Source organism: Pantherophis guttatus, chromosome 2 (genome assembly GCF_059756535.1).
Source record: "Pantherophis guttatus breed Tessera chromosome 2, ASM5975653v1, whole genome shotgun sequence".
In the NCBI taxonomy this organism is placed as follows: domain Eukaryota; kingdom Metazoa; phylum Chordata; class Lepidosauria; order Squamata; family Colubridae; genus Pantherophis; species Pantherophis guttatus.
Window position 1 is genome coordinate 259,321,811 of NC_142064.1, and position 25,661 is coordinate 259,347,471.

Consider the following 25,661-nt stretch of genomic DNA (forward strand, 5'->3'; position numbering starts at 1 on the left):
TCATTTCTCCTCCTTGTGGCCGCTTGGAGCGTCCCGTGGTCACATGACCGCCTTGGTAGTACAGTGGTCTAAAGCACCCTGTTATTAAGAACAGCTGCCTGCAATTACTGCAGGTTCGAATCTCGCCAAGGCTCAAGGTTGACTCAGCCTTCCATCCTTTCTAAGGTAGGTAAATTGAGGAGCCAGTTGTGGGGGAAATAAGCTGACTTTGTATAAATATACAAAAGAATGAAGGCTATTGCTTAGCGCATTGTAAGCCGCCCTGAGTCTCCGGAGAAGGGCGGCATATAAATCAAAATTAAAAAAAAAAAAATTACAACACTTTTTTTTCCACAGCCCAGCATTTATTTCCATTGTTCAGCAAAACTGTGCCCATAGAAAACTATTGGTTCATTTGACAACTGTGTTTGTTAAGTTTAAATATTGGTTCACTTCACAACTGCAGATTTCCTTAATGATCATGGTGCTTCGCTGCATAGCTGCTTCAAAAAAGATTGTAAAATTGGGTTGGTCATCTGACTGACCTGTTTTTATGGCCATTACAAGTTCCAACCATGATGGATTCCATTATGGTCGTGACTTGGCCATGACCCACATAATCAGAGTTGGAGGCTTAGCATCTCATCAGAACCTGGAATAGTATTAACTGTGGCTTTATAGAAGTCAAAACTTGTATACAAATCCTGATCGTGTAAATGCGCAATGGCCCAGTGGTTAAAGACGCTGAGCCTGTCAGCTGGAAAGTTGATAGCCCGGGTTTGAGACCTGAGTGCTGCGCGACGGGGTGAGCTTCCGTTACTTGCTCCAGCTCCCGCCTAACTAGCAGTTCGAAAGCATGCAAATGCGAGTAGATTAATAGGTACCACTTCGGTGGGAAGATAACAGTGTTCCGTGTGCCTCAGTGTATAGGCTTGCTGGCCACATGACCATAGAAAGTGTCTTCAGACAATGCTGGTTCCCTCAGCTAGGAAATGGAGAGGAGTGCCGCCCCCTAGAGTTAGAAATGACTGGACGGGAAACCTTTTACCTTTAAATGCAAGATGGTGGCTGTTTATCATGATGGCTAGACATTTTGAGAGTTGTCATCCAAGTGTAACAAGATGGCACTAGGTTGAATTCCTTATGCTTCACCAATAAAGGTTGGAGCACATATTATTTAACCAGGTTTCTGGCTTAATAAGTACACAATTGGGGCCAACACAACTCACCCGTGTGCACCTCTCTCCCCGCCTGATATTTAATACACAATCATTAATATTGCATTCAGTTTTAAGGATGCGGAAATTCGTGATCCATTTATTCAAAACAAAGCAAAGAGAAAAGCGAATTTACAAGAACTCCACCTCTGTCCCCAATTGCTCCTTGAGCCAAGGTAGAATTTTGAAGATGTTGATGTGGAAATCTCTAGCGTGGGGAAGAGACTTCTGCTTGACGGGCTCCAAGTCGCACAATAATGACCCACTGCCTTTGCAAGTGTCAACCACGCTCCAGCTGATCACACCCAACTGCAGAAGGAGAGGCAAGATGGAGAAAGAACTGTGATTGTAAAGCTCGACAGACTCCAGTGCAGTGTTTTTCCAAACTTGGCAATGTCTTGGTCAGTGTTGAAATCCAAATTTTTTTACTACCAGTTCAGTGGGCGTGGCGTGGCTTGGTGGGCGTGGCAGGGGAAGGATGCTGCAAAATCTCCATTCCCATCCCACTCCAGGGGAAGGATACTGCAAAATCCCCATTCCCTCCCCACTCCTGGGGGAAGGATATTGCAAAATCTCCATTCCTACCCCACTCTGGGGCCGGCCAGAGGTGGTATTTGCCGGTTCTCTGAACTACTCAAACTTTCCGCTACCGGTTCTCCAGAACCTTCAGAACCTGCTGAATTTCATCCCTGGCCTTGGTGTGAACTCCAATTCCCAGAAATCTTGGAGCACTGGTTAGGGAATTCTGGGAACTGAAGTCCACGCGTTTTGAAGTTGCCAAGTTTGAAAAACACTGCTCCAATGAGAAGAAAGCATAGCTAAGTAAGAGATAAATTTTGCTTCATCCACCAATATGGCTGCCCGTTGTTCTCTTGGGACCCCAAATAGTAAAGCTGTAGTATGTGTCTACCTCCTTAACAAATGGTTTTCGGAAACCATTTATATTTGAAGGTTGGAATGTTGGTCTGTTTGGCTGAGAAGAAGAGGCCGGGTTTGGCTCAAGTAACCACTCACCTGGACGTAACGTAGCCTTCTCTGAATGAGGAGAGGCCCACCAGAATCATCTGCAACCAAGAGAAGAAAGGAGCTTAGCCAAGGAGTTAGCTGGCTAGGCACAGCCAAGCTCTCAGCCTGAACGGTGTACTAGAAGCGGATTTCCCCAAACATTTCAGGCACCAGCAAAAAAAGTTTCTCATTTTATGAAGTAATGAAGAGGGATGGAATTGTTAATGTTCCTTCGCTGATTCCTTCCCCCCACCCCCACAACTCGAGTGAGTAGAAAGCTGGGTTTCAAAACTCTGTGAGGTTTCCTGCTTGTCATATATCTATTATTCTTTCTGTTATTCTTTCTATGATCACCTTTATCCATCCCATCAAGCCCAAAAAAGTCAGGAATGGTATATAGCCGTGATGGCAAACCTATGGCACGCGTGCCACAGGTGGCACGTGGAGCCATATCTGTGGGCACACGAGTGTTGCTGTAGCTCAGCTCCAGCGTGCATGGGCATGCCAGCCAGCTGATTTTCGGGCCTCCCGGGGCTACCGGAAGTTGGGAGACGGGTCATTTCTGGCCTCCGGGAGTGGTAGGGGAGGCTGTTTTCGTCCTCCCCAGGCTCCAAGAAAGCCTCTGGAGCCTGGGGAGGGCGAAAAATGGGCTTTCTGGGCCCACCAGTAACCTTTTTGCCATCGCATGCCAAAAGCGGGGGGAGCGGGAAGGAGCGTGTGCGTGGAGGGGTGGGGCACATTGAATTATCGATATGGGCACACGTGCACTCGACCCCCCCCCCCCGCACTCCCTCTGCTTTTGGCACGCGATGGCAAAAAGGTTAGCTATCACTGGTATATAGGATTTCTTGCCACAGGCAGGGGGTTGGATTAGAAGGCCTCCAAGGTCCCTTCCAACACTATTATTCTACGCTCTATGTTCATATGAACAGGGACACGGTGGCTCAGTGGTTAAGATGCTGAGCTTGTCGATCAAAAGGTCAGCAGTTCAGCGGTTCGAAGCCCTAGTGCCACGTAACGGAGTGAGCTCCGGTTACTTGTCCCAGCTTCTGCCAACCTAGCAGTTCGAAAGTATGTAAAAAATGCAAGTAGAAAAATAGGGACCACCTTTGGTGGGAAGGTAACAGCATTCCGTGCACCTTTGGCGTTGAGTCATGCCAGCCACATGACCACGGAGACGTCTTTGGACAGCGCTGGCTCTTCGGCTTTGAAACGGAGATGAGCACCGCCCCCTAGAGTCGGGAACGACTAGCACATATGTGCGAGGGGAACCTTTACCTTTACCTAGGTTCATATGAAGGCAACATGTCTTGTAGAACATTCCTCTGCCATGCGCTACCGTCCTGTGATTGACCTGCATTTTTAAAATTACCTCCTGGAAGAGAAACTGCTTAAGTAAGCTAGCTCTCCTATTTATTCTTGCAAGCTGCAGGATAACAATTTTTCTTCTCTAACTTTAATTAGATAATTATATGCCTCTTTTTTCCTTGGCAACTAGCTGCCCAATGCCTGCCAGGATGCAGGAGATGATCAGGCTAAACTCGAGGGAGGGGTCAAACACATCATAAGTCACAAGTCCCTGCGTTCCTGCAAGAGATCTAAGTCCATCTCACCCTGAATGCCTCTCTTTATCTCCCGCTCATTTCCCTTAACGGTTAGTTGGTCAGATTTATGTAGAGAGAGCTTAATCATGCAATAAATCTTTGTACTCATTTGAACTGCCTGAATCTCCTGAATCTTTCCCCAGGGCTTGACATAGATGCTTAATTCCCATTAGAGTAACTTTCCCTTGCTGATCCCTAAACTAAGCATCTCCAAAGTGGAGGAGGAGGAGACAAAGATTGGAGAGCTATTACATGCCCAACGAAAGCAATCCCTTTGTGAGTCAAATACAGAAGATTATCCCTGCCATTTGGGCTTACTATAGCAGATAGAAGGAGGACTCCTGGTGTCCAAATTAATTAATGCGGACAATTTTTAATAAACTTGATCTTGTTTATTTCAGTCCTGGCTTCTCTTTTGAATGTTCTCGTGTTTCAGTATCTACCTTGCAAATTCTAAATTATCCGTGAGCACAAGAATTTCAGAAAAGAGGTGCGCAGCTCATTGGAGAAATCTTGAGTCCAGTAGTCCCAGAAATATCTCGAAAGTATTGCCGTCAAACTGGCATGCAGAATCTATTTTTCAATTTGGTTTAATCCTTTAATTTCATTTTAATTCTGTGTAAATCAACTGTCAGCTCCAGCTTGGGCAATCATACACTGGAGATACATCAATGTTCTTTTCTTGATAAAAATATGGAAGTAGCTTGTTTGTCTTTCTTTCAGGGCACCAAAATTTTTCTCCCCAGTCTAACTCACAGCCTTAAGTAGTCACTTATCCATTTAGAATAACAGAGTTGGAAGGGACCTTGGAGGTCTTCTAGTCCAACCCCTGCTTAGGCAGGAAACCCTACACCACTTCAGACAAATGGTTGTCCAATCTCTTCTTAAAAACTTCCAGTGTTGGAGCATTCACAACTTCTGGAGGCAAGTTGTTCCACTGGTTAATTGTTCTATCTGTCAGGAAGTTTCTCCTTAGTTCTAAGTTGCTTCTCTCTTTGATTAGTTTCCACCCATTGCTTCTTGTCCTGCCCTCAGGTGCTTTGGAGAATAGCTTGACTCCCTCTTCTTTGTGGCAGCCCCTGAGATATTGGGACACTGCTATCATGTCTCCCCACTAGTCCTTCTTTCCATTAAACTAAACATACCCACTTTCTGCAACCGTTCTTCATATGTTCATATGAGTTTTAATGTTTTTAATTTTTAAATGTTTTTTATAATGATTTTAAATGCATTGTGAGCCGCCCTGAGTCTTCAGAGAGGGGCGGCATACAAATTGAATAAATAAATAAATAAATAAATAAATAAATAAATAAATAAATAAATAAATAAATAAATAATGTTTTAGCCTCCAGTCCCCTAATTATCAATGTATACATAGAAGGAATTAGAAAGAGAATAACAGAGTTGGAAGGACCTGGTAGGTCATCTAGTCCAACCCCCTACTCAAGCAGGAGACCCTAATGGGGTTAATGCTGGGCCAGATCACTTGCTGCTTTGGAAGTTCCTATACTTCCTACATCTAAAGAGAAGGAATAAGATTTAGGGCGAATTCTCCTTACGTGAACAAACGTTGGGGTCCTCTCGTGGATCAGTGCCTCCTGTGCAAAGGAAGTGTTCGTTCATCACCTCTGAGATATTTGCAACGTTCTTGTATTGTTTGGCTTTTTCAGCATCCATGTTGCAGGCCATTTTCTGAGGAGAGAAATGGAGACGCGGATTTAAACACCGGAAACATCCAGAAGGTCCTGAATCTATCGAACCCAGGCATCTTCAGGACCTGAGCCATGATGGTTCTTAAGAAACTCTGATAGTTGTAATGGCAACACATCTTGAGGGAGGCAAGCTGGGGAAGGATGGTTCTGGAAATAGGTTTGTTGTTACATGTAACCCTAACCCTAACCCTCCCATTCTTCCACCTCTCACAATACTAGACAACACAGTGTCAACAGTAGAGACCTTCAAATTTCTAGTTTCTATCGTATCTCAAGACCTAAAATGGACACCTAACATCAAAAACATCATCAAAAAAGCACAACAAAGAATGTTCTTTCTGCGCCAACTCAAGAAGCTCAAACCACCCAAGGAGCTGCTGATCCAGTTCTACAGAGGAATTATTGAGTCTGTCACCTGCACCTCTATAACTGACTGGTTTGGTTCTGCAACCCAACAAGACAGACACAGACTTCAGAGGATAATTAGAACTGCAGAAAAAACAATGGCTACCAACCTGCCTTCCATTGAGGACCTGTATACTGCACGAGTCAAAAAGAGGGCTGTGAAAATATTTACAGATCCCTCACATCCTGGACATAAATTGTTTCAACTCCTACCCTCAAAACGATGCTATAGAACACTGCACACCAGAACAACTAGACACAAGAACAGTTTTTTTCCGAACGCCATCCCTCTGCTAAACAAATAATTCCCTCAACACTGTCAAGCTATTTACTAAGACTGTATTACTATTATTCTTCTCATCCTTCCTATTACCTATCTCCTCCCATTTATGACTATAACCATGTTGCTTGTATTTTTACGATTTATATTGTTCTGTTTCCTAGTATGATTTGATTGCTTATTTGTACCTTATGGCTATCATTAAGTGTTGTACCTTATGATTCTTGACGAACGTATCTTTTTTGTACACTGAGAGCATATGCTCTCATTAATAAATAATTAATTATTTGGATTAAATTATGATTTTATTGTACTTGTTTCTTAACTTGTGTTCGCCGCACTGAGTCCTTCGGGAGAATGGTGGCATATAAATACATGTAATAAATAAATAAATAAAATAAATAAATAAATAAATAAATATGCACCATAGACAAATTCCTTGTGTGTCCAATCATACTTGGCCAATAAAGAATTCTATTCTATTCTATTCTATTCTATTCTATTCTATTCTATTCTATTCTATTCTATTCTATTCTATTCTATTCTATTCTATTCTATTCTATTCTATTCTATTCTATTCTATTCTATTCCATTCCATTCCATTCCATTCTAGATTTCAGGACGTCGCAATGTAGGTAGTCCTCGACTTACGACCATAATCGGGGCTAGAACATCCTTTGGTGATGACATTGAGTCATGCCTGATTTTACAACCTATTTTGCCATGGTCGTTTTTTTTTTTATTTTAATTTTGATTTATATGCCGCCCTTCTCCAGAGACTCAGGGCGGCTTACAATGTGCTAAGCAATAGCCTTCATCCTTTTTTGTATATTTTTTATATAAAGTCAGCTTATTGCCCCCACAACTGGGTCCTCAATTTACCTACCTTAGAAAGGATGGAAGGCTGAGTCAACCTTGAGTCTGTCGAGATTCAAACCTGCAGTAATTGCAGGCAGCTGGTCTTAATAACAGGATGCTTTAGACCACTGTACTACCAAGGCTCTTTTTAATTCGTTAAACAAATTATGCGGTTGTTAAGTGAATCTGGATTTCCCCATTGATTTTGATTGTTTGGAAAAAAGCCAGGAAGGTGACAGAAATGGTGATCCTGCGGTCCTGGCGTGCTGCAACCATCATAAATACATGTCAGCTACCAAGGGCTCAAATTTTGATCACATGATCAAGGGACTCTGTGGTGGTTTTAAGTGCGAGGATTGGTCTTAAGTCACTTTTTTCACAGTGCTGTCGTAACTTTGAATGGTGGTTAAACAAATGTTCGTAAGTGGAGGACTACCTATATATGATAGCAAACCCGTTACTGTTGCTGAACTGCTAATGATGTAAGTTGCCTTTACTCAAAGTTAGTCCCCTGTTAGCACCTTGCTAAGGAATAACCCTTGAGTAGCAAGGGTGTGCACATGAAAGCGGTTGAGAGTAGTTATGAATAAGAAACAACAGACCAAGAAATTGAATTAGAGCCAGAAATCTTCTTATTAGGCATGATTAAAAGGAACATTAGACAGCACATAAAATACTTAACATTACACATAATTACGGCAGCAAGACTGGCACTAGCACAATTGTGGAAAACAGATCGCTTGCCAACAGACCAGGAGACAATTCAAAAAATTTACGCATGTGCAGAAATGGATAAATTAACTTTAAAATTAAAAGATAAGGACGACTCAAAATATTTTGAAGTATGGAATAGATGGTATAAGTGGATAAATCAAAAGAAAAAAGGGTAAAGAGTAAATTTAGGAAAAAAATCAAATGTAACAAATAAGCACCGTCAGGTAGATAGAATAAGAAATAAATCACTGTTTATATACCTATGTACATACAATTACATATGTTTAGTTTGTTTGTGGGGTTGTGTATTGTATATGTAATTGTATGACTGAGAAAAATTTGTATATTTTTGTCTTTTAAAATTTTTAAACTCAATAAAGTTTGTTTTTAAAATTGAAAAAAAAAAAGAGAGTAGTTATGAATAAGCACACTCACCACACAGATACACTGAGTTGTGTTACAGTTTACATTCAGGAAAAATAAAGCACAGTCCAATAAACAAAGTCTTCATACCAGTCGTAGTAATCATACACAGTAAACAGTTCTTCTGGAGTTGCAAACAGTAATACAGTAAGTCAGATAAGAGTTATCAGAGAGCAACAAAGAGAGCAAGCCATTTTCTAGCTCCCTCTTAAGGACATTGGCAACAAAGCTAACCAATCAGGACACAGTATGATGCAATACAGCAGTCTTAAAGCTATACAATACAATTGCAATACACTGCAAACATACATTGATGGTTTATATATTGCCAACCCAACAAATTGGGTAAAAGTCTTATTCCTAACACACCTTTTCTCCATTCTTGATCCACACATTTCTCTGGAGCAATCCAGATTTCTGGCCACTGCTGTTTTCACAGGGGGTGATGAAAAGAGAAGGAATATTTCCATCATACAGGAGTTCTTCCTCTAGGAAAATAAATAAATAAGAAGAAACAAAAAAAAAAAACCAAAAACGTAAAGTAGGATGGTGAGTATTAGTGAAGTGTTAATCTATAAGGAAGGGATGGAGGAGGAGAACTAGGTTTTCAATAGCTTAATGGCTTAATGCTTTTTAAATGTTTTTAATATGTTTTGTTATTGTTTTTTTAACTTTGAGGCCAAATTTACATTTATCTTTTTAAATTGCTTTTAATGTTTGTATCTATGTTTTTTACTTTGGCTGTACATTGTCCTGAGTCCTTCAGGAGAAGGGCGGTCTATAAATTTGATAATAAATAAATAAATAAAAAATAAATAAATAGACCAATGTGGAATTCAATGGACAAATATGGAATGCCAGCAACCTGGAATTGAGGAGAAACTTCCTAACCGTGAGGACAATTAACCAGTGGAACAGCTTTGCCTTCAGAAGTTGTGGGTGCTTCATCACTGGAGGTTTTTAAGAAGAATCTGGACAGTCACTTGTCTGAAATAGAATAGGGCCATGATGGCGAACCTATGGCACGCGGAGACATTTATGTGGGCACACGAGCATTGCCCTAGCTCAGCTCCAGCATGCATGCGCGTGCTGGCCAGCTGATTTTCAGCCTTCTGGGCCCACTGGAAGTCGGGAAATGGGCTGTTTCCAGTCTCCAGGGGGATGGGGAAGGCTGTTTTCGCCCTCCCCAGGCTCCAAGAAAGCTTCTGAAGCCTGGGGAGGATGAAAAACGGGCCTACTGGCCTACCGGGCCTTTGTGTGCCAAAAGTGGGGGAACCGCAGGGGGTTGTGCGCGCATTGAATTATGGGTGTGGGCACGCATGTGCGCGACCCCCCCCCATGCGATCCCCACTTTTGGCACTTTTGGCACGCACCCTTCCAAGTCTGTAATTCTGTTAAATATGGTATAAGTCCAACGTAGATGGATTTCAGTTGGCATTCAAATGTTTCTCAACCTTGGCAACTTTCAGATGTGTGGACTTCAACTCAATTTAAAAAGACCTCTGGTTTTAATGGACACCTTTTTCTTTCTACTGGTCCATTAAATCAGGAGTGCATTGAATTAATAATTAGGGATGCTAATGGAGAGCCAGTTTGGTTTAACACCAGGCTAGAAACCAGGAGACCGTGAATTGTAGTCCCACTTCAGGCAACAGGCATGAAATTTGGCTGGATGACTTTGGGCCAATCGGCAGGAGATTGTGAGTTCTAGTTCCACCTTAGGCATGAAAGACATCTGGGTGGGCCAATCACCAGGAGATTATGAATTCTAGTTCCATCTTAAGTATGAAAGACATCTGGGTGACTTTGGGACAATCGCCAGGAGATTGTGAGTTCTAGTTCTGCCTCTGGCATGAAAGACATCTGGGTGACTTTGGGCCAATTGCCAGGAGATTGTGAGTTCTAGTTCCACCTTAGGCATGAAAGACATTTCGGTGGGCCAATCACCAGGAGATTGTGAGTTCTAGTTCTGCCTCAGGCATGAAAGACATCTGGCTGACTTTAGGCCAATCCCCAAAGTTACCTAGATGTCTTTCATGCCTAATGCAGAACTAGAACTCACAATCTCCTGGTGATTGGCCTATCTAAATGTCTTTCATGCCTAAGGTGGAACTAGAACTCACAATCTCCTGGTGATTGGCCAGGAGATTGTGAGTTCTAGTTCCGCTTTAGGCATGAAAGATTTTGGGCCAGACCCACTCTCTCAGTCCATGATTTTTAGGTTCAAGCAAAAAAACTGATTGATCAATTCCTGTCACAGCCAACGTTGCAACTAAATGTTGATCCTTCCCCCAACAAAAAGGCAGAGCCTCATGGGAAAAACACAAGGAAGGTAGGGAGGGAAAGGCAGGGATGCTAAAAATGTTTGTTGTGACTACTGAGACTACTTAGGTTTCTCTTACCGTGATCCTTGCATGTGGTCTGTGGATGTGGCTTTCTCAGAATCCGAGTGGTTTCTAATGTGCATGGTAGGCAGACTGGCCTGTTGGAAGGGGGTTATGAGAAAGGACAGGGATCATTGCAATATCTCTCATCCACATCATATAATTAGGGATATGCACAAAACAATAAAAAAAAATCTTTCACTTCAAGTCACTTTTTTTCCAGTGCCGTTGTTAACTTTGAGCAGTCACTAAACGAAAGGTTGTATGTTGAGGACTACCTATACTGAAGACTGCCAAGAAGTTAAAGAGAGAGAGGACAGATGTGTTAATCTTATCTTAGACCATTTTAACTGCTGTGTACCACCTTACCGACAGAAATATAGGTAGTCCTCGACTTACAACAGTTCATTTAGTGACTATTCAGAGGTACAATGGCACTGAAAAATGTGACTTATGACTGTTTTTTTGCAGTGATGGCCTTCGCAGCTTCCCCATGGCCATGTGATCAAAATTCAGATGCTCGGCAACTGACTCATAGTTACGACGGTTGCTATGTCCCGGGGTGGGGTGGGGATGTCACGTGATCCCCTTTTTGCGACCTTCTGATGAGCAAGGTCAATGGGGAAGCCTGATTCACTTAACAACCACGTGACTCACAGCTGCAGTGATTCATTTAAGAACTCTAGCCAGAAAAGTCGTAAAATGGGACAAAACCCCACTTAACAGTTGTCTCACTTAGCAACAGAACTTTTGAGCTCAGTTGCGGTCATAAGTTGAGAACTACCTGCAAGTGTATTAGTTTTAATTAAAACCATTATTTTTTCATAACAAATTGGCAACATATACAGTAAAAAAGGATGTGTGTTTCAGTGGTGGGTTCCGCCCGGTTCTGCCCGGTTCTGCCGAACCGGTAGCAGTGACGATATGACGTCACCGAACCAGTTCTGCCCCCCGCCCCCCTGCTTTCAGCACACAACAAGAAAAAGGTTAGCTATCACTGTTCTAGACTATTAACCATATTCTCACCCTTTTTACTCCCTACCTCATGCCTGACGGAACACAGATGCGCTGTTTGTCAGCCCTCCCACCTGAACAGTTTTTTAATTCCCGAATCAAAGAGACATCATCGGATAACGATAAAAAATAATTTTTACAGTATCCTTCGACCCTCATTCTTCTTTCAGCTCACCTTGCAAAAGATGGAAGGTGCTTTTCTTTGAGTTTGACCAGAGCAACGTCATAATCGTAGAACTCTGGGGTGCCCTTATTTTTCACTTTCTGACTATTGTATTCTGGGTGGCGTCGGATTTCAGCTACTGCAAAGTCGGTGGTTCCTAGAGAAGAGGGAGAGACAGTAATGGGTTCCACTTACCTTCGCTATAGGTTCGGAACTGGAAGCAAGTGGTGTGTGTGCTCGCTTTGCTCGCACGCTGCGCTTCTGCGCATGCACAGAGCGTCCAGGATGACATCTCGGTGGATGGGCGGAGCCTCCCACCGCCACCACTACCGGTTGGCCCGAACTGGGGCGAACCGGTAAAAACCCACCACTGGAGAGAGACAATGCGAACTTCCTGGAAACCTTCGCAGATGATGGAGACCAACCGCGCGGGTTGTTACGGGAGCTCCCCGTTACTCCCGCGTAACACCTCTCCTATGCGAGCTGCACTGGTTACCAGTGGTCCTCCAGATCCGCTTCAAGGTGCTGGTACTTACCTATAAAGCCCTACATGGTTTAGGTCCGGAGTATTTGCAGGACCATCTCCTGCCCGCCTCCCACCATCCTGTCCGCTCACACAGGGCTGCCATCCTCAGGGTACCGTCGACCAGACAATGTCAGCTGGCGACGTCCAGGGGTAGAGAGTTCACTGTGGGCGCTCCTGCCCTCTGGAATGAGTTACCCACCGAGCTCCGGACGGCCCCTGATCTCCGCTCCTTCCGTCGAGGCCTAAAGACTTGGCTGTTTCAAGAGCCTTGGTAGTACAGTGGTCTAAGGCACCCTGTTATTAAGCTGGTTATTAAGACCAGCTGCCTGCAATTACTGCAGGTTCAAATCTCGCCAAGGCTCAAGGTTGACTCAGCCTTCCATCCTTTCTAAGGTAGGTAAATTGAGGACCCAGTTGTGGGGGCAATAAGCTGACTTTGTATAAATATACAAAAGGATGAAGGCTATTGCTTAGCGCATTGTAAGCCGCCCTGAGTCTCCGGAGAAGGGCGGCATATAAATCAAATAAAAAAAAAATTAAAAAAAATGGGCTGATTCTGATTCTTGGGTTTTATTATTTATTTGTCCCTGTTTTAATTGGTTTTTAATTCGGATTTTCCTTTATTATTGTATGTTTTTTAACTTGTGTTCACCGCCCTGAGTCCTTTGGGAGAAGGGCGGCATATAAATATTTATAAATAAATAAATAAATAAATAAATAAATAAATAAATAAATAAATAAATAAATAAATAAATAAATATTGTAGGAAGTTAGCACCTACCCCTCTCCTAGGAAAATGAGATATTTTAGGAAATATTAAAAGGGCAGAATATTTCCCCTAAAAGGGAGGCAGAAACTCAGCCCCCCACACCTTTTTCAATGGGCCATTAAGGTCTGGGCCAGTCTATTCTACATAACAAAGATCTACCTCCTTCAGGCAGAGCTGTAATAGGAATTGCCCCAAACCCCTTCATTACATCATCACCCAGCAAGGCTCAACCAAGCCTGGAACACAGACAATCTAAAAAGTCACCTCTGCATGGCCCCGTGGGAGTCTGACAACCAATCAGAATACAAGCTCAAATTCAAAAGCCCAGAGAGGGCATAAAACGGGGGCACTCTCAGCATCTCTTCCCTTTTCTCCCCCGGGACCTCAAAACCACGTGATCCTATCCACCATTAAAAACCATCTTTCCAAACAGCCTCCATGTTTCCAGTGTGTTTCTTCCCCACTTGGAACTGAACCCAGATGGACATTTCTTCCAACACTATTATAATAATGGAACCACAGAAATGTTAAACTAGTGGTCCCCAAACTTTCTGGCTCTGGGGACCAGAAAGAGTATTGACGGTGGACGGGATGGTTTAGCATGCATGAACGCTGCTTGCACAAATGCAGACTTGCACGCTTATGTGCTTGCCCGCAGCTTGTGTGGCCCAGTTCCCAACGGGCCACAGCCCGGTACAGGGCCACAGACTGAGGGTTGTGGACCACTGTGTTAAACCATCATTCATGACCTACTGTTAATGGCACAAGAATAAAGCAGTCGAGTCTTCTTTCACCAGTTAGAAATCCACCTCTTCTTCTTTCTCTCTCCATGCCCTCGCGAGAATTTGGCTTACCAAGGATGACGCTGATATCTTCGATCCCATTAATTCCGGCCAAGCAGTGCGCTGCTGTCAAGATGTCCCGGTCAGAGACAACGACTCCCTTGCAGATTTCTTGCCGCGGTTCCTAAAAGTTAGACATGGAAATCATCCTGGGATCATGGCAGTGGTGATATTCAGTCGGTTCTATCCGGTTCGGGTGAATCGGTAGCGGTAGCTGGGGAGGCTCCACCCACTCGCCCGGACGTAATCACATCCCATTTATCCATGTTTTTGATGCTCTGCGTCAAAGGCCCTGCCCATGTGCGGAGGTGGGCCCTGCGGACCTGTGCGCTCACATTTGCGAACCGGTAGCGAAGGTAAGTGAATATCACTCCTGGATCATGGAGAGCAGCAACAATTTTACCTCAAACCAGTGCTTCTCAACTTCAGCAATTTGAAGATGTGTGGACTTCAACTCCCAGAATTCCCCAGCCAGCATGGCTGGATGGAGAATTCTGGGAGTTGAAGTCCACTCGTCTTCAAGTTGCCAAATTTGAGAAACACAGAGCTGGACCTTAGAACCAACCCAACGATCACAGAAAGCAACAAGGACAGTTAAGGAAAGCAAACCAGATCCGGGAAAACGTTGCTATTTTGATGGCATTTTTATGAAAGGGCTCCTCCTTAGGCATGCCACAATATTATCTTGCACTGGGGAAGCATGAACAAAGTGCATTCTGCCAGACATTTCGTTGCTATGAGGTCTTGTGCAAAATTCTGCATTTGAAATATGGAATAAGGGGTCCTTGGTGCTCTCTGAGCTTGGTTGTTTCCTTGCAGGTGTTTAATTATCCTAACTAGGTAATATCATCAATGCTACCTGGTTAAGGTAATGAGATGTCTGCAAGAAAAACTAGCAAGCTCAGAGAGCATCAAGGACCCCTCATTTCAACCGTGAGCCATAAATATTCTCCTTTATTGGAAGTATGGAATATTTCATTTTCGGTGTCCACCCAAAAATGAAATTGTCTTTGAAAACTTGTCACATTCTGAGGTTGGAATACAGATTTCTCTGTAGACTTGATCATTAATAAATAAGTTTGTGGTCACTTTTTTTCAAATGCTCAAAATTATGCTATGTACCCATGGATAAACATACACTCTTCAGGTCTTGGCAAGTTTAAGAGAAAGCTGGTTGCTCACATTAGACTGAACAGTCCTTCCATGTATGAGATCAAGGACTGTTAATGCTGCATTAAGTGTGAATTACATAATATCCTGTTGGGGAAGGGGGGGGGTGCTCCTAGGACATTTGTTCTAAGGGTTAGCTTGAGAATTTTGTGTTGTGTAAATAATTAGTCAGATTTTTTTCCCTGACTACTTGTTCTTAAATCCTTAGGATGCGTCCTAGTAAATTACACTTTGTGAATTGTCAGATGTGTAATTGTTGCATTTGGATGTATCAAACTGCATATTTTTTTTAAGTATTTCCATTTAAGGTATTTGTTTGCAGGTCAGAAAATATGGAAAATGTAATTGTGTAATGCTCTGAAATGTACAAAAATGTAAATAAAATTGACTAAATCTTAAAAAAAAAAAAAGAATACAGATTTCTGTTTTGATGTTTTCTCTGGTCACGTTTTCTGGTTATCTTTACTGGATTGGCTGGATTTTGGTTAAAAATGCTTTTTGTGCTGGTCGTATGCCCATAATAAAAGTATCTATCGATCCCGGTGCTAGTCAGTCTTACATTAATGACGATCCTTGCAAACCAGGGATACTTTTCATAGTCATCTACTGCTTCTTCTCCCGGTGAGAAACCACACATGGGCAAAGATTCACCATCATCTGGGAATAGAAAGACATGTTTTTGGAAGGTAGAACTTCCTAGAAAAAAAATGAGCAGATTGGAAGGGAGACAGATCGGTGGGACTTCTGGATTCCGAGGAAGGACAGTAGACCAAGTTTGGAAACAAGTGACATCCTTAGACTGGGAGAAAAAAAAGATGGAAATGGACTAAAGTGAATTGACAGTTCCTATACTGAGTTCCTCAAACTTCATTCCTCAACCACTACCAGAGAAAATTTTTTAAGTGGGTTTGGAAACTTGGTGCTCATGGATAGATGCCCACAGATTCACCAAACTTCAAGAGCGTGCCTACCGAGCCCACCAATTAAACATTTACAATGAAAAAGTATCAGTTACCCAGGGGTGAAATGTAAAATTCGTTACTACCGGTTCTGTGGGCGTGGCTTGGTGTGTGGGGGATTAATGTGACTGGGTGGGCGTGTCCAACTTTTTTTAAAAAAACTTTTCAAAGCATTTTTTCTAATGCTTTGAAAAGCCTCCCTGATCAGGCAACTCAGCTGGGATCGTCAGAGACTTTTCAAAGCATTTTTTTTTACCAACTCTTTGGCCAAGAGGTTGCAAATAAAATGCTTTGAAAAGCCTCTGATGATCCCAGCTGAGCCGCGCGATCATCAGAGGCTTTTTTTTTTTTACTTTTAAAAGCATTTTTACTTTTTGCTACCGGTTCTCCGAACCACCCGCCGCCATCACTACCGGATCGGGCGATCCGGTCCGAACCAGGAGCATTTCACCCCTGGAGTTACCCAAAGGTGCTTTTTCCAGAGGCAACTGGACTTTCTTGTTTTTCTTTGAAGACATTTCAAAGACATTTCATTCTTCCGAGGCCGATAAAATGAGGACCCAGATTGTTGGAGGCAATTTGCTGACTCTGTAAACCCCTTAGAGAGGGCTATAACGCACTGTGAAACAGTATATAAGTCTAACTGCCATTGCTATTACTATTAAGAGTTGTGGTGCCATGGTAGTTAGAATGCAGTATTGCAGGCTAATTCTGCCGACTGCCAGCAGTTCGATCCTGACCAGCTCAAGGTTGACTCAACCTTCCATTCTTCCGAGGTGGGTAAAACAAGGATCCAGATTGTTGGGGGCAATATGCTGACTCTAAATTGCTTAGAGAGGGCTGTAAAGCACTGTGAAGCGGTATATAAATCTAAGTGCTATTGCTATTGTATTAAGAGCTGTGTGGGTACGAAAGATAGAAACTTCCAACTTCCTTTCTTTGCAAGGGAAACAAAATGTCAGGGTCAAGTCAATGCAGTGGTGGGTTCCTACAGGTTCACCCCAGTTCATGCAAACCGGTAGCGGCGGTGGCGGGAGACTCCGCCCACCCATCCGGACATCATCACGGATGGTCTGCACATGCACAGAAGCGCTGTGCACGTGTGGTCACATTTGCGAACCAGTAGCGAAGGTAAATGGAACCCACCACTGGGTCAACGAGTCATGAAATCAGAGAAATGAAAATTCAGATTACCCAGACTCTTCTCGAAGACCTCTTGCAGTTCACTCAAGTCCTTCAAAATGAAGCTGTGTCTCTCATTGGGTTTGTGAGAAGCCATCTCATTAATAGATTCTATGTTGAGTTCATGGCCATTACCAAAGACATAAATATCTAGGCGTAAATGTGGAGAGAAGTATACGTTAAGGAGAGGAACAGCGCAGTGAAACCAGCAATGGATTTCTCCCTGTTAAAATTGCACTACGGAAAAAATCCTTTCAAGCAACGCATGGAAAAACTTGGCTGAGCGACGCAGCGTTTTGCCCAGTTAAAGGTCACCAACAAAAGAGACACAAGAGATTTAGCGGTAGGTTGATAAATAAGCCAAGACATTCAGAGAAATGAAATAAAAAAAAAACAATCCCAACTGGCTGGGACAGTGAAATGCAATGAAGGTAAAAGAAAGCCCATACAGCACACGGATCGTCGTCTTACCCAAATGATCATCACGAGGATTTGGGGAAGATTCGCCAATGTCTATTTGTAGGTCAGTAGATGAGGAGATCCCCACGTTGTAGTTATGTGGAAAAAGAAATGGTTATTGCATTTATTATGGCTTGCTGTCATTTGCGGGTAAGGGGAGGGAAGGAATAGAATAAATAGATTATGGAAAATTTAAAAAAAATATTAATCAGTACTGGATTCTTCTTCCAACATTTTCCAAAAGCACTTTGACACACTAACATCTTTCATTGCCCTTCAGACCTTTGTCTACCCCTTCCTTCCTTCTTTCCTTCTTTCCTTCCTTCCTTCCTTCCTTCCTTCCCTCCCTCCCTCCCTCCTTCCTCCTTTTCTCCCTTTCCCTTTCCCCTTTTGCTCTCTCTCTCTCCCTCCCTCCCTTTTGTTTTCGCTCTCTCCCTCCCTGCCCCTCTCCCTCTTTCTCCCTTTCCCCTTCTCTCTCCCTCCCTCTCTCCTTTCCCTTCCCCTTCCTTTCTGTTCTGTTTCAAACGGCAGATGGCTTATCACAGACAGATAAACTCCACGGAAAGGGAGATTACTAAATGCAGATCAGTGGTGGGTTGCCCCCGGTTCATACCGGTTCGCAAGAACCGGTAGTAAAAACGGCGGGAGGCTCCGCCCACCGACCTGGACGTCATCAGGAAGCTTCTGCGCATACGCAGGCACAAAGCAAGCGCGGGCGGTCCCGTTGCGAACCGGTAGTAAAGGTAAGTAGAATCCACCCCGATGCAGATTACTTTTATTCATCAGGCATTCTCTAAACAATAACTCACAGTCACTGAAGAGATTCTTCTGAGGTGCATATAATCTGTTCCCAATTCATGTAGATGAAACAAGTTAGTTTGTCCCCGTGTTGAGGGAGCAAACAACTCCCAGTTGGGCTGAAATTTAAAAACCCCGCTAATCTACACATAGCAGGTTAGACCCGCAGCCAATCAGAAGTCTAACCCAGTGGCCAATCAGAAACACAGATGTGACCACGTGAAATAAACTACATTTCTTAAAAGCAATCCCTTAAAGGGGTGATTCTTAATTCCTAAACTACTTACTCTAACCAGCACACTTCCTTCCTCACTGTCACTCTCCCTCTCTTCCTCTTTCCCTTTCCCTTTGCCCAATTAAAGGTCACAGACAAAAGACACACAAGAGTTTTTGTAGTATATTGATCAATAAGCAAAGCAATTCGTGGAAATGAAATAAAACAATCTTTTTCCCATCTGGCTGGGACGGTGAAATGCAAAGAAGGTAAAATGAAGCTGTCCAGCCCATTCATCGTCATCTTACCCAAATGATCATCACGAGAGTTTTGGGAAGATCCCTCAATGTTAAGAAACTCCTTTATTTGTTGGATGACAATAAACGGGGGCCCCCCCAAGTTGTAGTTTCCTAGAAAAAGAAAGATTATTGCGAAGAGTCATTCTCACCTGTCATGCTGTCATTTGGGAGTAAGGAGAGGGAAGGAATGGAATATTATGGATTTTTTTTAAAAAAAAATTACTCGGTCCTGGATTCTACTTTTCCAAAAGCACTTTGACACACTAACAGCTTTCATTGCCCTTCAGTACTTTGTCTACCCCTTCCTTCCTTCCTTCCTTCCTTCCTTCCTTCCTTCCTTCCTTCCTTCCTTCCTTCCTTCCCTTCCTCCCTTTCTTCCTGCCTCCTTTCCTTCATTCCTCCCTTCCTCCTTTCCTCTCTCCCTTCCTCCCTTTCCCTTCTTCCCTTCTTTGCTTTCTTCCTACCTCCTTTTCTCCCTTTCCCTTTTGCTCCCTCCCTCTTTCTCCTTTCCTTTCCCTCCCTCCCTTTCCTTCCTCCCTTTATTCCTGCCTCCTTTCCTCCCTTTCTCCCTTCCTCATTTCCTTTCTCCCTCTCTCTCTCTCTTTCCCTCCTTCCCTTCCTGCCTCCTTTCCTCCCTTCCTCCTTTCCTCTCTCCCTTCCTCCCTTCCTCCCTCCCTTTTCTTTCTTTCCTTTCTTCCTACCTCCTTTCCTCCCTTTCCCTTTTGCTCCCTCCCTCCCTCTCTTTCCCTCCTTCCCTTCCTGCCTCCTTTCCTCCCTTCCTTGTTTCCTCCCTCCCTCCTTTCCTCCTTTCCCTTTCCCTCCCTCCCTTCCCAGACAAGTTGAAGCCCTTGTATAAAATGGTGCTTAATATTTGAAATGACTGGTCTTATAATCTTTTTTAAGGTCCTCTAAAAATTCTTCCTCAAACAACAGAACGAGAGCAACCGAAAGAGCTCAAGAGTTTGCATCGTCCTCTTGATCTGCTCACCATCCGTTAGGAGGATAATGATATGATGGGCTGTTGTGGAGACAGGAGTGGGGTTCAGCCCCCGTCGCTTCTCTTCCAAGTCCTGCATGATCATCATCTCATAGACAAATTGAATGCCATTCGCGATGTTGGTTCCAGGCTTCAGCTCATGCACTGGAATAATCAAAATGCAAAGTTGAACAGTGCATTAGTTGGTGAGCCTTAATAAGTCCCAATAAGCCTAACAGAGGAATACATGAAACGAAAGTTCCTTGGCCTCGCCTAAATCTTCTCCCTTTTAAGTGCAAATTTTAAATTTTAATGTATTTTAAAATATGGGTATTTTAAATTATGGGTATTAATTCAGCCAAATTTATTTAATTCATTTTATTCGATTTTAAATTTTGTATATGTATGTGTTTTATTTTATGGCTGTTCACCGCCCTGAGTCCTTCGGGAGTAGGGTGGTATAGAAATTCAATAAAATAAATAAATAAATAAATTGGTGCTGTCTGAACTTGATTGTTTTCTTGCAGACGTTTAATTACCACACCCGATAACACCATCAGTGCTGGTAAGGACTGGGATTTGCTCTCAGTTTATATTCTAGTGCCGTGATGGCGAACCTATGGAACGCAGCATCCTCTTTGATGGCACGCGAGCTGTCGTCCCAGTTCAGCTCTGCTGCGCGTGTGTGCGTGCGTGCCTCCCGCCGGCCAGCTGGTCATTGGGTCTCTGCTGCGCATGCGTGGGGGGGCAGGCTGTGCGTGCATATGTGGGCACAAGGTGCATGCGGGGGGGCATGTGTACATGCGCAGGGGGAGAGTGTGTGCGGGAGCTGTGCGCGTATGCACGGGGGGCACGGCATGCACGGGGGTTGCGTGCATGCGGGGAAGGGAGCGTGCCGGGGGGGTTGCATGCCCGGGGGGAAGGGAGCTTGCAGGGGGCCATGCATTCATGCACTGGGAGGGTGTATGGGGGCACGTGCGCAGGAGGCAGGGCGCATGCAGGGGTATGCGCACTTTGGGCACTTGGTACGGAAAAGGTTAGCCAACACTGTTCTAGGGCCTTGCTCTGTCAGTGTTGGTGGGGTTGGTTTTAGAGCAGTGGTGAAATCTAAAATTTGTTACTACTGGTTCTGTGGGCGTGGCTTGGTGGGCGGGGTAATATGACTGGGTGGGCGTGGCCAATTTTTTTAAAAAATACTTTTAAAAGCATTTTTTTCTACAATCTCTTCGGCGAAGAGGTTGTAGAAAAAATGCTTTCAAAAGGCTCTGACGATCCCAGCTGAGTTGCCTGATCGGCAGAAGCTTTTTTTTCTTTTAAATGCCTCTGACGATCAGGCAACTCAGCTGGGATCGTCAGAGGCTTTTAAAAGCATTTTTTCTACAACCTCTGAAGAGGTTGTAGAAAAAATGCTTTTAAAAGCTTTTGACGATCCCAGCTGAGCTGAGCGATCATCATAGGCTTTTTTTTTTTTAACTTTTAAAAGCATTTTTTCGGCCGAAGAGGTTGTAGAAAAAATGCTTTTAAAAGTAAAAAAAAAAAAAGCTATGATGATTGTGCGGCTCAGCTGGGCATGGGGGGGCGGGCAGGGATTTTTGCTACCGGTTCTCCGAACCATCCACCTCCATCGCTACCGGATCAGGCGATCCGGTCCGAACCGGGAGCATTTCACCCCTGTTTTAGAGGTTCTTTGGCTGGGCTTCTTTACCGGTTTCTTGATTGGGTTATTGTTTACTTCTTGATTGTTGGTCTGATGTTAATCTACATTCCTCAGAGAGCACCAAAGACCCTTCCTTTCAACCCTGAGCTGCAAATATTTTCCTGAATTGGAACATGAGATGAAAAAAAAAATGCATCTCTACAGCTAACAGGAATTCAGTTCTGATGAGTACATTACAGAGTGTCCTGAGATATATAGCTGCTCCTCATTTAGCAATTATCTTGATTAGTTTTCTATGGAGATTCTCAGTCATCCAATCATGGTTGTCCCAAAGGTGCTTTCCCCCCCCCCCCAAAAGGCAACTGGACTTTTTTTTTCCTTGAAGACATTTCGCTTCTCATCCAAGAAGCTTCTTCAGTTCTGACTGAATAGTGGAGAATGGAAGGATTTATATTTATATTCCTTACACCCTTTCTGAGAGTCATTGAGGCCACTTGGAGGTTTAATTGTGCCCTCAGGGTCACCTGATGGGTGCAAATAGGTGTGGAAACTTCTGAGAACTGCTGAAATCTCTTGTTTACAATAAAGTCCTTTTAGCATTTTCAAGAAGACTCCACACCCATTTACACTATTCAGGTGACCCTGAGGACACAGATAAACCTCCAAGCGGCTTCAACGACTCTCAGAGAGAGCGCTAATGACCAGATGACTGCAAGAAATATACATTTTTCCATCCTCCACCGTTCAGTTAGAGCTGAAGAAGCTTCTTGGATGAGAAGCGAAATGTCTTCAAAGAAAAACCAGAAAGTTTTTCAAAGCCCAGTTGTCTTTTGAAAAAAAAGCATCTCTGGGACTATCTTGGTTAGCAACCATTCACAAATACAATGGTAATAAATGTCAATGGTAATAAATTACAAATACAATGGTAATAAATGACCATTGCCAAATACAGTGGTAATAAATGACAATAAATGACATTTTCTAACAGGCATTTATATCCAAATTTCGTGTATATGACCACAAAGGCCTTCAGTGTGAAACTGATTAAAATAAATTAAAAAAATAATTTTCTTGGTTGCCCTCATACATGAAAGAAAAGCCCTTGGCAGCCACAAGGCAGAAGCTCCAAAGCTTGCCTACCACTGCACAGGTAGTCCTCGATTTACAGGAGTTCATTTAGTGACCATTACAATGTTACAATGGCACTGAAGAATGTGACTTTTCACACTTAACGACTGTCCCAGCATCCCCATGGTCATGTGAGGAAGGAAAAGCTTGGCAACTGACTCATATTTATGACGGTTGCAATGTCCTGGGGTCATGTAAATCCCCTTTTGCGACCTTCTGACAAGCAAAGTCAACGGGGAAGCATGATTCACTTAACGACAGGATAACTAACTTAAGAACTTCCGTGATTCACTTAACAACTGCGGCAAGCAAGGTTGCAAACTGGGGCAAAACTCATTAACCGTTAACAAATGTCTTGTTTAGCAACAGAAATTTTGGGCTCCATTGTGGTTGTAAGTTGAGGATGAAATGTATTGACGTTTCTTTTTTCTAACCAGCATGCTCACCATCGATGCTAACGGTGTCCAGCAGTTCGGACACCCAGCGAGCATCACTACTCTGTGGAGAAGTTGTACTCAGAACCATTCTGCTTTCGGTGGCAAAAGTTACAATGCCATATTTGGGAAGGAGGTCATAGCTGGAGATCTATAACAACAACAACAACAACAACAAAGTTATATTAATAATATATAATAATAATTATTAATAATAATAACAAAAAATGCCTGTAGCAAAGAACTGGTGGGATCATAACCCTGAAAAAGTGGTCGAAAATGAGCATGCAAAATTACTGTGGGACTTCCGAATACAGACAGACAAAGTTTTGGAACACAATACTCCAGAGATCACGATTGTGGAGAAGAAAAAGGTGTGGATTGTCGATATTGCCATACCTGGTGACAGCAGAATCGATGAGAAACAACGTGAAAAAGTCACCAGATATCAGGACTTGAGAATCGAACTGCAGAGACTCTGGCATAAACCAGTGCAGGTGGTTCCAGGGGTACTCGGCACACTGGGGGCTGTGCCTAAAGATCTAGGCATACACTTAAAAACAATTGGCGCTAACAAGATCACCATTGATCAGCTGCAGAAGGCCACCTTACTGGGATCTGCTTGCATAATCCGCCGATACATCACCCAGTCCTAAACGCTTGGGAAGTGTTCGACTAGTGATTTGGGATACGAAATCCAGCATGGTCATCTTGTTTGCTGTGTATACTGTTTAAATAATAATAATAGTACAAGGCTATATGGAAGAAACATGTAACCGTGATACCCATTGTCATCGGGGCACTTAGTACCACGTTCAAGAATTTTACAAAACACCCCAAGAAATTGTAGCTTCCTGCAATGACACCAGCGGAACTGCAAAAAACTGTGCCACTCGGAACATCGTACATTTTAAGAAGGTACTTGGTTGATACCTAGGACGCTGGCAGCAACCCGTATCAACCATTAATTAGCACCAGTCAATGGTATTTGTGACACATTTTTAAATGTTCAGTTGACTGAGTTTCATGTTTAATGAATAAAAGAGATAATAATAATAATAATAATAATAATAATAATAATAATAATAATAATAATAATTTAATAAATAAATAATAAAATAAATAACAAAGCTAGACACGACTGAGTTGCTAAATTAATCCACTGGTCATTATGTAAAAAATACAATTTACCTGTATCCAAAAAGTCATGGGAACATAAAGTGGAAAAAGTTATAGAAAATGAGAAGGTGAAGATCTTGTGGGACTTTCGAATACAGACAGATCGTCACTTGGAACACAACAAGCCAGATATTACAGTTGTCGAAAACCAAAACGTATAATTTATTGACATCGTGGTACCAGGAGACGCCAGAGTCAAAGAAAAAGAACTGGAAAAAATCATGAAATATTGCGACCTGGCCATCGAAACTACACGGCTATGGATGAAACATGTAACAGTAATACCCCCTTGTCATGGTACTTGGTACCATGTCCAAGAATTTTATAAGATACATCAACAAATTGCAGCTTCCTGCAATAACACCTGCAAAAAACTGTGCTACTTGGAACATCATACATCTTAAGAAGGTACTTGGTTGATACCTAGGACGCTGGCAGCAACCTGTATCAACCATTAGCACCAGTCAATGGTGTTTATGATGCATTTTTGAATGTTCAGTTGATTGAGTTTCATGTTTAATGAATAAAGTATATAATAATAAAAAAGCCAAGGGGTTAAACCTCTTCTGATAAATTTTGCTTGAAGTTGCCCCAAAGCATACCATAGACAGGCTTAAACATACTTTCAATTGGGAAAATGTGACCATCCTAGACCGAACTGAGTCCAAAAATGCCAGGGAATTTCTGGAAACAACCTGGCTCTGACAAATTACCCCAAATTAGACCCCACACACTCACTTGATGGTCTGTTTCTGTCGCTCCCCTCTGGGAGGAGGTTTCGAAATATTTCTAGCAGGACCGCCAGATTCTGTAACAGCTTTGTTCTCTATGCCATCAGTCTCGTAAACTCGCAAGATTCATTGGTCTCGCCATGTACATCTATCGATCTGAACTAGAGTGTGTTGTTTTTCTGCGACATATAATATATGTGGGTATATGCATATTTTTCTTGTCATGTTTATGTAGTGTATATTGGATGTGGAGACTCTTTGAGTGCTGTATGCAACGAAATTTCATTTTAATGTATGCCAATTAGTGTACATTTAAAGTGACAATAAAGTTATTATAAATCTAAGTCCAATGACAGTTCAAAGTTACAACGGCACTGAAAAAATGTGACATTTTTCACACTTACGACCATTGCAGTGTCCCCACAATCACCTGATCAAAAATTGGCAGGCTTGGCAACTGGCATGTGTTTATGACAGTTGCAGGGTCCCAGCCGGGGATTACGTTATTCCCCTTTTGCGACCGTCTGACAAACGAAGTCAATGGAGAAGCCAAATTCACTTAACAACTGTGTGACTAACT

The 25,661-nt window shown here is 42.9% G+C and overlaps 1 protein-coding gene across 1 annotated transcript in view; it reads right to left on the minus strand.

Annotated features, from left to right (window-relative positions):
- Window positions 1-1,262: 1,262 nt before the first annotated feature.
- Window positions 1,263-25,661, minus strand: part of LOC117667853 (complement factor B) — a 43,286-nt gene continuing 18,887 nt past the window's right edge. The window contains exons 7-19 of the mRNA XM_034421465.3: window positions 23,184-23,322; window positions 19,965-20,117; window positions 18,986-19,087; window positions 17,678-17,719; window positions 17,219-17,356; window positions 15,625-15,722; window positions 13,908-14,019; window positions 11,771-11,915; window positions 10,600-10,679; window positions 8,567-8,685; window positions 5,365-5,497; window positions 2,211-2,260; window positions 1,263-1,505 (exon numbers count right to left, since the gene is read on the minus strand). Coding sequence (XP_034277356.2) covers window positions 1,329-1,505; window positions 2,211-2,260; window positions 5,365-5,497; window positions 8,567-8,685; window positions 10,600-10,679; window positions 11,771-11,915; window positions 13,908-14,019; window positions 15,625-15,722; window positions 17,219-17,356; window positions 17,678-17,719; window positions 18,986-19,087; window positions 19,965-20,117; window positions 23,184-23,322 — 1,488 coding nt within the window. The 3' untranslated portion in view covers window positions 1,263-1,328. The remainder of the gene's footprint in view (window positions 1,506-2,210; window positions 2,261-5,364; window positions 5,498-8,566; window positions 8,686-10,599; window positions 10,680-11,770; window positions 11,916-13,907; window positions 14,020-15,624; window positions 15,723-17,218; window positions 17,357-17,677; window positions 17,720-18,985; window positions 19,088-19,964; window positions 20,118-23,183; window positions 23,323-25,661) is intronic.